General features: G+C 40.0%; 4 protein-coding genes across 4 annotated transcripts; 2 read left to right on the top strand and 2 right to left on the bottom strand.

Annotated features, from left to right (window-relative positions):
- The first annotated feature begins 209 nt into the window (after positions 1–209).
- Positions 210–644, top strand: LOC117572033 (uncharacterized). Its single transcript, XM_034254588.2, has 2 exons — positions 210–254; positions 315–644. Exons 1-2 carry the CDS (start codon positions 243–245, stop codon positions 642–644), a joined length of 342 nt encoding a protein of 113 aa, XP_034110479.1. The 5' UTR covers positions 210–242.
- A 630-nt stretch (positions 645–1,274) lies between these two features.
- LOC117572034 (mucin-17-like) lies at positions 1,275–4,865 on the bottom strand. The gene is made up of 3 exons (XM_034254589.2): positions 4,364–4,865; positions 1,961–2,043; positions 1,275–1,892 (listed from the first exon to the last, which is right to left on the bottom strand). The coding sequence occupies exons 1-3, from the start codon at positions 4,788–4,790 to the stop codon at positions 1,362–1,364; spliced, it is 1,041 nt and encodes a 346-aa protein (XP_034110480.1). The 5' UTR covers positions 4,791–4,865; the 3' UTR covers positions 1,275–1,361.
- A 137-nt stretch (positions 4,866–5,002) lies between these two features.
- LOC117571564 (larval/pupal cuticle protein H1C) lies at positions 5,003–6,106 on the top strand. The gene is made up of 2 exons (XM_034253767.2): positions 5,003–5,540; positions 5,603–6,106. The coding sequence occupies exons 1-2, from the start codon at positions 5,529–5,531 to the stop codon at positions 5,990–5,992; spliced, it is 402 nt and encodes a 133-aa protein (XP_034109658.1). The 5' UTR covers positions 5,003–5,528; the 3' UTR covers positions 5,993–6,106.
- A 1,413-nt stretch (positions 6,107–7,519) lies between these two features.
- LOC117569405 (neuropeptide-like 3) lies at positions 7,520–8,221 on the bottom strand. The gene is made up of 2 exons (XM_034250541.2): positions 8,044–8,221; positions 7,520–7,980 (listed from the first exon to the last, which is right to left on the bottom strand). Exons 1-2 carry the CDS (start codon positions 8,053–8,055, stop codon positions 7,654–7,656), a joined length of 339 nt encoding a protein of 112 aa, XP_034106432.1. The 5' UTR covers positions 8,056–8,221; the 3' UTR covers positions 7,520–7,653.
- Positions 8,222–13,403: the final 5,182 nt, after the last annotated feature.

The following is a 13,403-nucleotide window of genomic DNA, read 5'->3' as shown; positions in this document are numbered from 1 at the left end:
CACTTAGTCGCTCAGTTACGCCCAAATGGGTCACTAATGAGGCGTCTTTTGGGGCTTGAGAAAAAAACTCGAAAACAAACAAAAAACACAGGGGCGATCTCTTGATGGGTCGATTGTCTGTGCCAATTCTAACGTAAAGAAACTACCGCACTCTGAGCTATAAAATTGTGTTGCTTCTTCAGCATTAGCCACAGTTCCAAGTTGTTACTAACAAGACGAAGACGACTCCCACCGCAAGAAATATGCTGAAATCTGTGAGTTAAACCTGTGGATTACCAACCAATTGTGGATAAACAACACATTTTCCCTTGCAGCTATTCGTGTTGTGCGTGGCTGTTGTGGCGCTGAGTCAGGCACGTCCTCATGCCAGCTATTTGCCCAGCTACGAGACCATCGAGTATGCGCCCACTGTGCTGGGCTACGACACTGTGGCACTCCCAGCTGCTGTCTCCCATCAGAGCTCGACTGTGGTGCACGAGAAGCGTCCCTACTGGCGTCCCATCATCGATCATCACACACCTCTTTTGAAGACCTACAGCCCAGCTAGTTATACCTATGCTGCTGCTCCACTCAGCTACAGCAGCGAGTGGTACGAACCTGGATGGAACAGTGGCCTCAGCTATCCCAGCATCTACCTCAAGTGATAGAGAGAAAAAACTCTAATAAATGTATACTATTCTTTAGATGGATTCAATGATTATACTCGAAGGTTTTTTATTTCTTAATGTTCTTGAGGGGGGAAACAAGATCTAACCTTTTTGTTTTTACCATCAGTCAAGGGTGTTTGTATCATCATTACTGTTGATCCATCAACGATCACTTCCATCATATGTTCGTCTTTCCTAAGGACCTACAATACAGCTAAATATACCTGCTACATCGCTCATCTACAGCAGTGAATGGTACGAGCTTAGTAAGAGTGGAGCGCTTGACTACCTCAGATAATGGAGAAGGAGAACTCTCTTAAATATCAACTAGTCCTTAATGGATGCATGGATTTGGAAACTTTCTTGATTTTTATTTTGGGGAACAGAAGTCACTGTCAGCAATAGTTAAGGGTTGTCGTCATATTAACGATCATGACAATCACATTACCCCAAGGGATAGGAAGAGAACTCTAAAAACTACTCATTAGATGGGATTCATCTTTTTTATTCGGAAGTTTTTCAGATCTTTCCTGAAGATCTACAGACGAGCTACCAGCTATATCGCTCATCTACTGGCTGAAATAGAACCTCAGCTATTCTAGAACTGAAAGTTTTGTTAAATTCCATTAATATTCGAAGTTTTCTTTATTTATTTGTATTTTGAGAGTAGACACAAGTCAACAACGGGCAACAAAATCTTTCGTTCTCGTTCTCTTACCAGGCGCTGGCGGCATAAGTCAAGGGAGCGGAGTGCACCACTGGAGCAGAGTAGGCAACGGGAGCGGGCACTGCGGAGTAGGTGGAGACGGGAGCGTGCACAGCGGAGTAGGTAGAGATAGGAGCCACAGCCGAGTAGGTAGAGACAGGAGCCACAGCGGAGTAGGTGGACACAGGAGCAGCAGCAGCATAGGTGGCAACTGGAGCAACAGCCGAGTAAGTGGACACAGGTGCGACAGCCGAGTAGGTGGAGACGGGAGCAGCGGCGGCATAGGTGGCAACTGGAGCGGCGGCGTGCAGAGTGGTCTTCACAACGGGAGCGACGACATCCTCAACGACGGGTGTGCTGTGCACCTGGGTGACGCTCTGGTGGCTGACAGCGGTGGGCACGCTCTTGACCACAGCACCGACCTTGGCCAAAGCGGGTTCCTGCACAATAGCGGTGGCTGGGGCGCTGTACACCAAGGGAGCAGCAGCCAGATGTCCTGGACGAGCGGCGGCAACGGCGAGCAGAGCGGAGAGAACGAACTGAAATTGAAAACAACATTATTTCAATTACATCATCCTCATCAACTCATAAACTGAGAGCTGCTTACCAATTTGAACATGTTGGAGCTGTGTTTTTGGTTTGCCGGTTCTTTGACTTGTGTCGAAGGGTAGACTGTTGCCTGTTGCTCAACTGTCGCCGGCTTTTATACTTGAACTTCACTTTCGAGGCACACACACTCGCACACACTCGCAGGCTTACGATCGCACAACAATAAGTGCTCGTTGTCGTACGTGCCTGAACGGATTCTTGTCTTGTCTCTCATTCTCTCTCTCACACACATATTTTCGTGCAGACAATAAACCAGATTATTATTCGCGGCCAATTTCAGCTAGTTACGCACCACATTACCGCTCCACTTAAGTACTTATTTCGTCGCCTCACCTTGCTGATCGAAAAGCCCGAGTCGCGACTCTAAAACCACAAGCCAAACCCACTCTTATTTTCATTTTCGAATCGCTGCTCATTAGTCGCACGTCAACCCGACCCGGGTCCAATGCTCGGCCCCGGGACAACGTTTGCCATTGACATTTAGTTTATTGTAAACTTGGCTTAACTTCCTACTACAGTTTGCTCTGTAAGGCTTCCGAGAAAAGTCAATTTGTACTAAGAGCTGTGAGAACATTCTGTGAATTGACGTGGTAGTAATATCTATATATCTATGATATATGATATTATAATTTTTTACTTTAGGGGATATAGAAACAGCAATTAGTTATGCTACAGAACACTGGTATAGCTAGGGAGCTCTATTGGTCTATGTTCTGCTTCTCCTAGGGACAGGTGGTTTGACCTAACCTAACCTAACTCAATCTAATCTAATCTAATCTAATCTATTCTAATCTAATCTAATGTAACCTAACCTAACCTAAGCTAACCTAGCCTAACCTAACCTAACCTAACCTATTTTAACTTAACCAAAACCACGCTTTATACATTGTATATAGAGAGTCTAGTACAATTTTCATACACCCATTACAAATTATCATTTGACTTCTATTAAGAGTGTCCAACGAAACTCTTTCTAGGAATGCTTCATTATACTGAAAATCTAGTTTTTCTATCAATGAAGATAAGTTTCAAAATTTTAGTATACAAAAATACAGAATTTGAAATAAAGCTTCAAATTGGACTTTGCATTTTTTCTTTAATAGAAAGTAATGAAATAATATAAAAATTCGACTCCAACCCAAAGTACAACTTTTAATCCGCTTAATGTAAATACTTAATATTTATTACACACATTCTAATATAGGAGGAAATGTGAAACCTTTATTGAATTATTGATTGTAATATTATATGAGTTAATGGCACACATAAATCAATAAAATAATAATATTCCAAAGGTGCAGTTCAAGTTCTAGCATGACATGTTAGACATTTAAGAAGGAAATATTAATATAAAATCTCTAAATATAAACTTTCAGTAATAAAAAAAAATACTTATTAAAACACTTTTGATTAACTACAATATTAAAATACAATATTAAATAATAAAAATATTAATTGATTGGCAAATTGACCAAAAAATAATTTCATTTCATTAGCTTTAAGTGAATAGCATTTTAAAGTAAAGTAAGTAACGAAATAAAGCACAAAATATAATAATAGCATCAAAATGTCAACAAAATTTGAACTGTTTGCACTGTTGGCAGTCTATTAAAATCAATTACAATTAAAAGCAGAGCCAATTGTTTTGCTGCATCAAGTTCGCTGACCCTTTGACTCAGAATGCAGCGCGTGCATCGGAGTCCTTGAACTTGCACTGCATCAAGCACAACAAATAATGCATTCTATTTTGCTTTCTGCCAATAAACTACAAGCTTTAGCATATGTAATGGATTTACTCTGTTGGTGTCGTACCTTATATGTTGTAAACACAAGAAAGTTTACACGGAAATGCGAATAAAGTTTGAGGATAGTTTCGACAGCAAAGAGATCACAGAGTAAATAATCATAAAAATATTATTTAATGTGGTGTAAAGCTATTTTACATTTCCTTAAGCTTTTAAAAAATAGGTGAGTCGAACATCGAAACTAAAAATATCGAAAAGAGTCTTAAGAATACTTGAAACAACTCTCTAACAATCTATACTAATGTACTTAAGTTCCGATTTAAGAGTTTAAAGCAGCTTAAAGTTGAAGTTGCTTGTCTCCAATTAAAACCCGATATTATTAGAGTTCTTCGTCGGGTATTTTAGAGTCGTCTATGCCACAGGATGACCTGCAATTGTTTACAAACTCGTTAGCTGTCTATCACTCGACCAGCAGGAAGTGCACGCCCAGGAGCAACGACCCTTGCTGTTAAGCAGCTGCAGGTAGCTAAGCTAAGCAGAGTAGTAAAGAAAAACACGCAATCGATATTCAATAGCAAAAAAGATTCATTTATTCAAATTCGTATCACAAAGACCGTCCAACGAAGCACGTCCCACACTCCCTTCGGAGCGTTCTTACCACACTCCCGTGGCGGTGTAAGTCAGAGGCGAAGAGGCAGCAACATGAGCAACTGGTGCAGCAACATAGGCACTGTGCACCACTGGGGCAGCTGCGGCATAAGTGCTGTGCACCACTGGGGCAGCTGCGGCGTAGGTGCTGTGGACAACTGGAGCAGGAGCAGCGTAGCTGACAACGGGCGTTGACTTGACGACGGGAGCGACAATATCCTCGACAACATGAGCGGAGCTGTGGACCACCGATTGGCTCTGATGGGAGATGGCGGTGGGCACACTCTTCACTACAGCACCGACCTTGGCCAGGACTGGCTCCTGGACAATTGTGGCAGCTGGAGCGGCATAGACGAGCGGCGAGGATTCGATCAGATGTCCGGGACGTGCAACGGCTACGGCAAGGAGAGCAGACAATACCACCAATTTGAACATTTTGTTAAGGTTTATTGATTGGTCTGTATTGACTGAGTGTGTGTGTTGGGTTTGAGTTTCTAGCGAGAACTGTTTGTGGTGTGGCAGCTGCAGCCAGAGTTTATATAGCACACACAACAACTTGCCGAATGACCTTCAACTACGCACAGAGAGTTAAAGGCAACAGCGATATATGAGACCCATATCAGATTCGATTCTCATAGACACGTCGCGATCAATAAGCAATTAGAGTCGGTGGGCGGCTCAACCAACAAGCAACAAGTAAGCCAGCAAGCAAACAATTGTCTGTTGACAAAAAAAACCTCAACCAAGTAACCAGTTTATTGACTCAGCATTGCTTTTGGCCATTAGACGCACTTCAATCGAGTCTTATTGCTTATTGCTTGGCCCTTCAATTATTTGATTCGTCGGTTCCTGCCCCAAACTGCATTACTTGCACTTTGACTGCGTCTGTCTTCGGTCTTCATTCAGGGTCATCGTCATCATCTTGCAAGGTTTTCGGTTACAGTTTTGATTTCATTTTCGTGTTCAGATTTCCCAGTTTTATGTTTCCCCACAGCGCAGCGTTAACCGTTTTAATTAAGCATTAAACTGACAGCAACAACAGCTGCGAGCAGCGCACTTTTCGGCCAAAACAATTGTATATAAGCGCAGGCTTCACTTTTGGCAATTATCAGTCAACCACGTTCGCTAACAACAGCAACAACACAGACCAACAAACAAACAAATCTCCTCAAAATGTTCAAATTGGTAAGTTTGCTGCACTGCATCATGGATAACCCACAAATAACTCATCTATTCCTCTTCTTCAGGTGGTGTTGTCTGCTCTCCTTGCCGTAGCTGTTGCTCGTCCCGGTCATCTTTATGAATCTCCCGTAGTCTATTCGGCGCCAGCTGCCACAATTGTCCAAGAACCGGTGCTGGCCAAGGTCGGTGCTGTGGTCAAGAGCATTCCCTCATCGGTCTCCCATCAGAGCCAATCGGTGGTCCATAGCGCTGCTCACTATGTCGAGGATGTGGTTGCACCTGTCGTCAAGTCCTATGCTGCCCCAGTTGTCTCCAGCTACGTGGCTGCTCCAGCGCCAATCATCTCCAGCTATGTGGCACCTGCTCCCATTGTCAAGACTGTGGCCACCTATGCCGCTGCTGCTCCAGTGCTGAAGACCATTGCCACGCCCGTTGTCTACAATGCTGGCTGGTAAAGCTTAGACTAGCGGACTAGTAACTGGACTATTCTATTACTGATCCTAAATAACCCAAATTCGCCTGTATATATTGCTTCATCTGTTTAATTGCGAGTAAAATGTGATTGTCAAAGAAAAGTACATTGTTTTATTTAGTTGAAAGGGTTAAATTTACAAACATTTTAGTGAAGAAGACTTGGTTAACTGATTTCTGAAATGTGTGAAACATTAAGACAATTTACTAGTGTGTCTAAGAAAAAGTTTGAAAATCTGTAATGTAAAAATTTACAACAAATTGCTACAATACAATAAAGTTACAACTTAGCCATGTCTCAACTTAAAGATACATTTTCTAAAGTATGGCTAAGAACAGTGAGAATTCTGCATTGAACACTTTTTTTTTAATATTTCTAAAGTTGAATAATGACTAAAAAAAAAAAAGATACAACATTTTTAAAAAGTTGTGCAAAACTGTAAAATAATAAGAATAAAATAAGAGAGAAATAAGTAAGACGGGCGGAAGTGGGCGTGGCAAAAATTTGAAACAAACTTGATCTGCGTGCAAACAAAACAAATGCTGTCGAAAAAAATTATAACTCTATCTCTTATAGTCTCTGAGATCCAGTGGTTCATATGAACGGACGGACAGACGGACATGGCTAGATTGTCTCGGCTGTTGACGTTGATCAAGAATATATATACTTTATAGGGTCGGAGATGCCTCGTTCTACCTGTTACATACAATTCCCGCCGGCACAAAGTTATAATACCCTATGGGTAGCGGGTATAAAAATTCATGAAAATCCTGAGAATTTGGTTGCGATCAAATAAAACTTTTTGAAGTTATACAAGAAATACTTTTGTATATTTTTGAGTTGAACTTTACAAAATTTCAAATCCTTGAATCTTAAAGCATGAATTTGTAATCCTAAAATGTATCTTAGTTCTTAGATGCTAGTTCTTGGAATGTTTGTTTACTAATTGAAGTAAGACCAAATATATACGCAAATAAATTTAGTCTATCACAACCTTAAAGAAGCAACAGACAAGCTACATATTTTCCAAAATTTCGCAGCATAAGAATGCTTAGGGAATTTTGAAATACATATAGTCGGAGCAATGTGGGAGCAATCAGGTGAAGATAAAATATAGACTGGAAGGTGCAAATTCATGGCTTTGTGATTGAATCGTATGTGATTGCATAATCTGTTGCCACTCTAAAAAATTTCGAAGCATGAGATTCTAGTTTACTTTGCATTGTTCGTTTTATTCGAATTGGATCCCGCTGAAATAAACTGCATCGCACCCAAACATGATTTGATATTTTGCAATTAGCTATCGAAAACATAAAAATACCAGAAAACTATTTCAGCTGCAACTAAATTTGAAGTTTTGTTTACAAAGAATTGAATTCTTGAATTTGAGGAACAAGTTTATGTTGCGTAAACAAGAATATTTGAAACTAAAAATGACTTTAAATTTTCAGAGCAAGATCGAAAACTTAATAAAGAATTAAAGTATAAAAAAAAACAGGTAATTTTCGTAATGATCTCATGGACTTTTATTTACATCAGTCGAAATGGGTTAAAGGTAAACAAAATGCAGAAAAGAGGAATAGAAAATTTGGCAGTAGAAAGGGCCTTAAAAGGACGAAGAGAATCGGATCGTGTAAATATCCTTTACCAGGATGACTCCCAGCCGTGAGAAGCCCACGAAGGCGACAGCACCGAAGTGTGGAGCACAGGAGCTGCATAGGTCTTGATGATGGGTGCGGCATAGGTTTTGATGACGGGTGCCACAATGGGTTGCACAATGTGCGCGGAGCTGTGCACCTGGCTGATGCTCTGATGCGAGACAGCGGTGGGAATGCTCTTCACAATGTGTCCCACCTTGGCGAGAGCCGGTTCATGGATGATAGCGGGAGCAGCGTAGCTATGCAGTAGAGGACCTGCCTCCAGATAGCCCGGGCGAGCAGCGGCCACAGCGAGCAGAGCAGACAACACCACCTAAAGAGGAGTGTAAAGTATGAGTTGAAGTTGCAGTTGAAGTTATTTTGTTGATACACTTACCAACTTGTACATTTTTGCTAATCCTGGCTGGGTTCTTGGTTGAAGAAATGAAGTAGGTCTGTGTTGACGCGTTGCCGTTGTCTGTTGCTAGCTGCAGATCTGCGCCAGCTTTTATACACGAAAAAGTGACCACACACACCACAGAGCACAAAACACATTACAGCACACACACACACAATCTAAATTCGAAATGTAAAACTGCGCCAAAAGTGCAGAGAATACAATAATAATAATTTTTTGCGCACAGCATCGTTAAGAAAAGCCAGAAAAGCAAAGCTCACCCGACTGCCCAAGTGCTCGAGTCGAGCTGCTGCTGCTGCTGTTGCAGCTGATTCGCCAACAACAACAAACAACGGCAACAACAACAACGCTTTCGTTTACAGTTTTATCCGCCCATGTCGGCCAGTGCCAGCCCATTAAAAAACCAGTCAAAATAAAGGCCCGACTCTTGACTAGACGAAGACCAAGACGATGACGTCGTTAGTTGGCCAGTTGGCCATTTGGCCAACTTTTTGCCGTCTGCTGTCTGCTGCCACTTGCAACATTCCAGCAACAACAACAACACATAAATTTGTCTGTTTTGCTGTCATTTTTCTTGGCAACGTTGACCGTGAAAATATGTTTGCTGGCGGCGCACGCACTACGCAATTGTCACTGCCAACCACAGACACAGACACAGCCACAGCCTCATAAAGTGGTTCAAGTTCAGTGCGTGGCTTTGCTCACTGCCAAATTGGCTTAGACATGAAATGTTGTCCATATTATTTGCTCTTGTTCATCCCGCAGCAACACGCAAAGATGTTGTTGACATTTTTCTTTGCCGATCACGTAGCAGCGAAAATAGAAGAAAAAGCTTATGTCTTTTGTAATATCCAGTTATGCTAATCTTGTCTATGCAAGACACAAGACAATACACCAACCCACATAGAACCCGCTCTCAGTCTCTCTCTCACTCAAGCTATTCCCACTCCCTCTGTCTCAATGAGTTCCGCTTTTGTAATAAGCTGCAACAGTTGCTGTTGCCACAGCGATCTCGAAGCTGTCGCCGTTATGGCGATTTGTCAGCAGATTTTGTTTTTTTTTTTTTTTTTTTGCGCCTTTTCGTGGCGTGATTAATGAATATTGCAAACCGGCGACAGATAATTCAGGTAGTCCACTCCCTTCACCTTCTTCTCTGCCAAAAACCTTCCCGTGTTTGTTTACAAATAAATTCTTTTGGCTATCGAAAAGTGCTTTTTAATAGATTTTTTTGTCGATTGCTATTTTTGAGTCAATTGTACAACAATTGTATCTCGTATTGTTTGTTTTTTACTTGTTTTTTTTTTCTCTCAAACTGAATTCCTTTAACAATATCCGGGCTCCATCGATCGCTTGAGAGGGTAATGTACGCCTTATGGCCAAACCCACACAAACACACAACTGGCTTCAGTCTGGACTGTCTTGTGACAGTTCTGGTTAGTTCACTCGCTCACCTGGCTTGCATAACAATGTGCCAACCAGGCAGCAATACAACAGCAGTGTTTGTACCATATCGATAGATCAGTTTAACCAGTTGCCAAGTAGCCAACGATTGCTTTATCGCCTTAACTTAATTTCGCTTTTAATTAAAGCCATTTTACTTGGGGATTAGTCGAGCAATTACACACAGTTTAAACTCTCATTGCTTGGTGAGTCGCTCGCCTGCGTCACTTTTAATCAATTTCAACTTTACTCAACTTGAATTTTGTTTCTGATTCTTTCTTCTTTGTCAGTTGTGCTACACTTAATTGGCCCGAAGGCCGTGAGCAACTGGCTTGAACTGATCTGACCGAGAGACAATGCTATTACTTTGATACGGAAGCACAGTCGGGAGATAGCAATTGATAAATACGGAAGCTATTCGCAGTTCTCATTGTAAACAAAAGTGATGCTAATGGAGTATTAATAGTTTCTGCAAAGTCTATCGAATCTGAATATCAATACATTAAAGAATATTGTTGATGGAATATCATTCTAATTGTAAAACTATTCTATAAGTTTTTGTTTATATCACGGAGTTATCTTTTTTGGATGTTATTCTATTCCATTTTGTTTGATCTTCTTATAAACAAAGTGATTCTTATGCAATATTAATACCTTTTGCCTAGCGAAATTCTTTAATTCTGTCTAAAGAATATGTTCGATTAAAGTGCTTTATACTTGTAGTTCCAACTAAATAATTTTTTTTTACTTCATAACTCTATGTAATATCTAATATCTTAATTTTAATTCTCATTTCCGTAGTTAAATATTTTTACCATTTTGCTGAATGTTTCTTCAAACAAAATGTTTTCGTATTGATTATTTTTACATAATTGGTCAAAGTTTTAAGTATTGAATTCTCAGCAAATTTCTTCAAATCTAGATATATTTTTTATAACGTATATTTTTCATTAAAGCACTGTACCCAGATAAACGAAAAAAATTACCAGAGGAAAAGCTATATATTTCACAAGTTTTACAAATTTAAGTGTGACCATATTAGAACAATCTTTAAATGTTTAAATTTGGTACGGAAACACTGAAACATTCGCCTATTACATTAATGTAATAATTAAAAGAAACAGAAACTCATATTCTATTAGCTTTTGGCTACAATATCCTATATCGGTTGCAATATTCTGTTGATTATTAATTTATTTTTTCTTCATTTTTTCATAAAGATCATTCCATAACTACACCACAAACAGAAGCACAACAATAATCCTTCTACAATCCTATTAGCATTGGTTTCTATTATGGTTTCCATATATTATTATCTATATTTTAATTAATTTATCTACCAATTTCTGTTATTAAATATTTGTACACTTTAATTGCATATGTCTGTACACTATTATCATTTTATTCACTTAATAATCTACTACATATTTATGTAATTAGAGAACCGCATAACTGCCAACTTAATTATCTGCATGTCCAGACAGACATCGTTAAATTAAGCTTGTTGTCATAAGTATGTACATATGTTTGACCCGCTTTAACCGCATGCAAATTGCAACTATTTGGGCATTGATTATGTTTTTTGCCAAACTTATTTGTACGAACATAAAAACAACCGCCCCACAAATGCACATTTAAGCTGTCCACCCGCTCTGGACTGGCACAATTCAGGCAGGTGTCAGTCAGTCAGTCCGTCAGTAAGTCAGTCCTCCAGTCATTCAGTAAGTCAGTAAGTCAGTCAGTCATTCGGGCAGAGGGAGCAACAGTCTGTTAGTTGGGCTTTCAGTCAGCCGGCGCCACAAATTGTCTGGCCAAAGAGTTTGCAGATTGCGCAAAGCCAAACACACAACACAAAAGCGGAGTGAAAAATGTTACGAATTTTTATTTTCGGTTTTTTGTTTTTCGGGTGCTGCGCAGCTGTGCATTTTGTTGCTTTTGGGTGTCAGTTTGAGACAATATGAAAAGCGTTTGAGCGAATGAGCATAATAAATGCATTTGCCGGAGCTCGATTGTAATTGCTTTGTCTGCGTGCAAACGCGTCGTATACTTAATATACTCGTACGTACGAGTAGTTTTGCTAGAAACGTAACGAAGCGAACAGGTGGCCAGTCTTTGCTACTCTTTGCTCGCGGCTAAGGTCAGCTGTGTCCATCAAATGTGGCATCGACATTTTGTTAGCTGGCCAGCGGATGCGAGTTTATTGTCATTTCAATCGAAATAACATTGAAAATGTTTTTGTTGATACTTTAATTAATGGCCACAGCAACGAATGTGTTATTACTAACCCAGTGAACTAAAAAGTGATTCGAAAGGCTTGCAACACACATTCGAGTGCAAGTTGCATGCAACAAAGCCAGTTTTTTTTTTGAGCTTGTTGCATTTCCTGGTCGAGATAAGCTTTGGGCTGCATTTGTTATGATTTTACGGGTGTGTTTTGCGGGTCAAGTCAATTGACCAGGGACTGCAATGCAATGCACTGCGCTGCGAATTGTTGTGCAAATATTTTCATACTCAATTGCAAGTCTGATTAATAAACTCGAGCTCCAGCCACTCGAACGGTATTTGCTGACATTTCAAGTCGTTGTTCGATACTCCAGCTTAGACTGTGACTGCGACTCTGACTCTGACTCCACTCGAAATGCACTTGTCGCATGTCGACTGTGTCTCATATCTCTAGTTTGCTGTCAGTTGCGACGACATTCTAATGAGCATTCTATAAAGAACCCCTCAAACGTTTCCCCTTTGCTGAGTGGAAGCACCTTGAATGTCGCATTTGTCTGTTCATGAACTTTTCGTAGCTCCAGTTCGAAGTTTTAAATATCAATACCAAAATGGTAGCACAGTTTTTTTGTTTATTGCTTGTGACACTTGTTATTGCCAAGAATTCTCAGCCTAAATTCGTTGTAATTGGTCTGTGGAGATAACAAGAGTTGCGACTAATTTCCACGCCAAAATCGGAAAAAAAAACTGAGGGAGAAAAACTGAATCACAATTAAATTGGCGAGTGTGAATTTCCGTTGCAACTGCCAAAAAGAGTTGGAAAAAAAAGCTGTAAAACCAACAATAAAAATAAAAACAACAATTTGGCTGGCTGGTCAAGGTCGCTGCAGGCAAATGTAACACTGGCATAAATTATGCTTGCCATGCAGCAGCAGCAGCAGCAGCGCAGTCAAGTGTTGCAAGAGAGCAACAACAGCAACAGTAACAGCAACTAGTTGCTGCCATTAGTAACGGTGAATACGATGAACTAAAGGCACAAATTGCGGCGACAGAAGCAAAAGCAGAGGCAACTACCATCTACCAACTATCAACTACCGACTACCAACTACCAACTGGCAATTACCTCTGGCAATAGTTGTATTGCAACTAAAACAACAGCAAGCGAGACAATCGCTGTGACATCGCGCTTTAAAGTTGCCAAAAATTAACGTTAGGCTTCATTGAGCACATTAAGCTCGACTTGCTGATGAGGTGTTATTCCCCTAAGGCAGGCTTTATCTGCGAGATTAAATAGTCAGGCTAAGGATTAAGATAAGTTCACTTCAAGTCTGCTATGAACTGAGTTCAATAGTGCATAGATCAAACTCAACAAGAATTGCTAAAGCAAAAGACCAACAAACACTGCGCAACAAGTCTATAAAAAGCATTGTCGAGAATGAGAATTGTATTTATTTAAATAAATAGAGAAATTTCAAGAAATGTACAGTCGAATCTATATGATTGTAAGATACACATTATGAATTTTTAATAAAAGAAAAACTTGATAATAATATTTTGTGCATATTATATATTCTATTGAATTACTAAGATATACAAATAACCGAACTTTTAAAGGAATTTTATTAAATTATATACCATTGGGAATACTAACATATATCAAACTCGGCATTTTTTTTTTT

The sequence above is a fragment of the Drosophila albomicans genome, chromosome 3 (assembly GCF_009650485.2).
Source record: "Drosophila albomicans strain 15112-1751.03 chromosome 3, ASM965048v2, whole genome shotgun sequence".
Classification (NCBI taxonomy): domain Eukaryota; kingdom Metazoa; phylum Arthropoda; class Insecta; order Diptera; family Drosophilidae; genus Drosophila; species Drosophila albomicans.
This window is presented reverse-complemented; position numbering and strand designations above follow the sequence as displayed.